The 1,143-nt window shown below is 38.6% G+C and overlaps 1 protein-coding gene across 1 annotated transcript in view; it reads left to right on the plus strand.

Moving 5' to 3' along the window:
• LOC106011458 (potassium voltage-gated channel subfamily A member 5) overlaps window positions 1-1,143 on the plus strand; it is a 12,629-nt gene that overhangs the window by 5,710 nt on the left and 5,776 nt on the right. Inside the window, exon 5 of the mRNA XM_013081206.1 lies at window positions 455-464. Coding sequence (XP_012936660.1) covers window positions 455-464 — 10 coding nt within the window. The remainder of the gene's footprint in view (window positions 1-454; window positions 465-1,143) is intronic.

The following is a 1,143-nucleotide window of genomic DNA, read 5'->3' on the forward strand; positions in this document are numbered from 1 at the left end:
ACGCACACATACTCACACACACACACACACACATACGCACACATACTCACACACACACTCGCACACACATGCACACACACACACACACACACACACACACACACTCACACACACACACACACACACACATACACACACGGACGTATACACACATACGTTCTCACACAAACTCTCTTCCACACACACCTATTATGATTGCTGTGTGGCTGTTCGTGAGTGCAAGCATTATACTAATATTAATATGTGCATAAGTAATATTATTACTAACGTACATAATATCACGCTCACAAACAGACCCATAGTCATACAACATATGTTACAAATGAATATTAATTTATAATTGTCACAAATAATAATGATTAAGCTTGATACATAATCAGATTTCTGAAAGTATCCCTATGGTATTCTAATAGGCTTTAAAGATCACGAGAATGTTTTCATTTTCCAAAAATAGCTACAAGGAGGTAAGTAGCTTTGTAAAAACTCTAGTCAGAGCTCTGTCAGACAGAATAAATAATTTGATGGGTTGGGGGGAGGGGGGTATGTCGATTCAAATCTACTGGCATCTATGGTGTAACGTCAAGTTTTTCCCTGCCTCATGCAGAAGATGTGAGTTCAATTTCAGAGTGAAGAAGTTGATTTATTTGTCGGAAGTATCCCTTTGTCAGCTGGGACACTGTATCACATTAAGTCCAGGTTGGCCCTTACAGGCAGGGTTGACACAACTCGTCTCCTAGATGACCTGAGCTGTATCAATGGATGTGTATTATATTTACAATCAGTTTTTTTTTAACAGTATGGGGTTGTTGTTTTTTTTGTTTAATGGATTTTTTTTCCTAAAGAGAATAGGGCCAGTTCCCTCACGTTTCTCCATCGGGAATCTGGAAGAAAGTCATACCACTGGTGCTCATATGACCTTATGCAGTTGCGAACACCGTAAAACCTCTACTAAAACTACATACCACGCGACTAATTCGTGATTTCGTAGAACTGTTTACTTGTTTTACTCTGGGTTTTATGTTTTGTTTTTGTTTTGTTTTGTTTGTTTATCTGTAGCTCAATTTTTGGTGGGACGGTGGGGTTTGTTTGTTTTAATTTTGTAGAGTTGTTGTTGTTTTTTAGTTCGTTTGGTTTGGCGGGGGC

The sequence above is a fragment of the Aplysia californica genome, unplaced genomic scaffold, assembly GCF_000002075.1.
Source record: "Aplysia californica isolate F4 #8 unplaced genomic scaffold, AplCal3.0 scaffold00121, whole genome shotgun sequence".
Classification (NCBI taxonomy): domain Eukaryota; kingdom Metazoa; phylum Mollusca; class Gastropoda; order Aplysiida; family Aplysiidae; genus Aplysia; species Aplysia californica.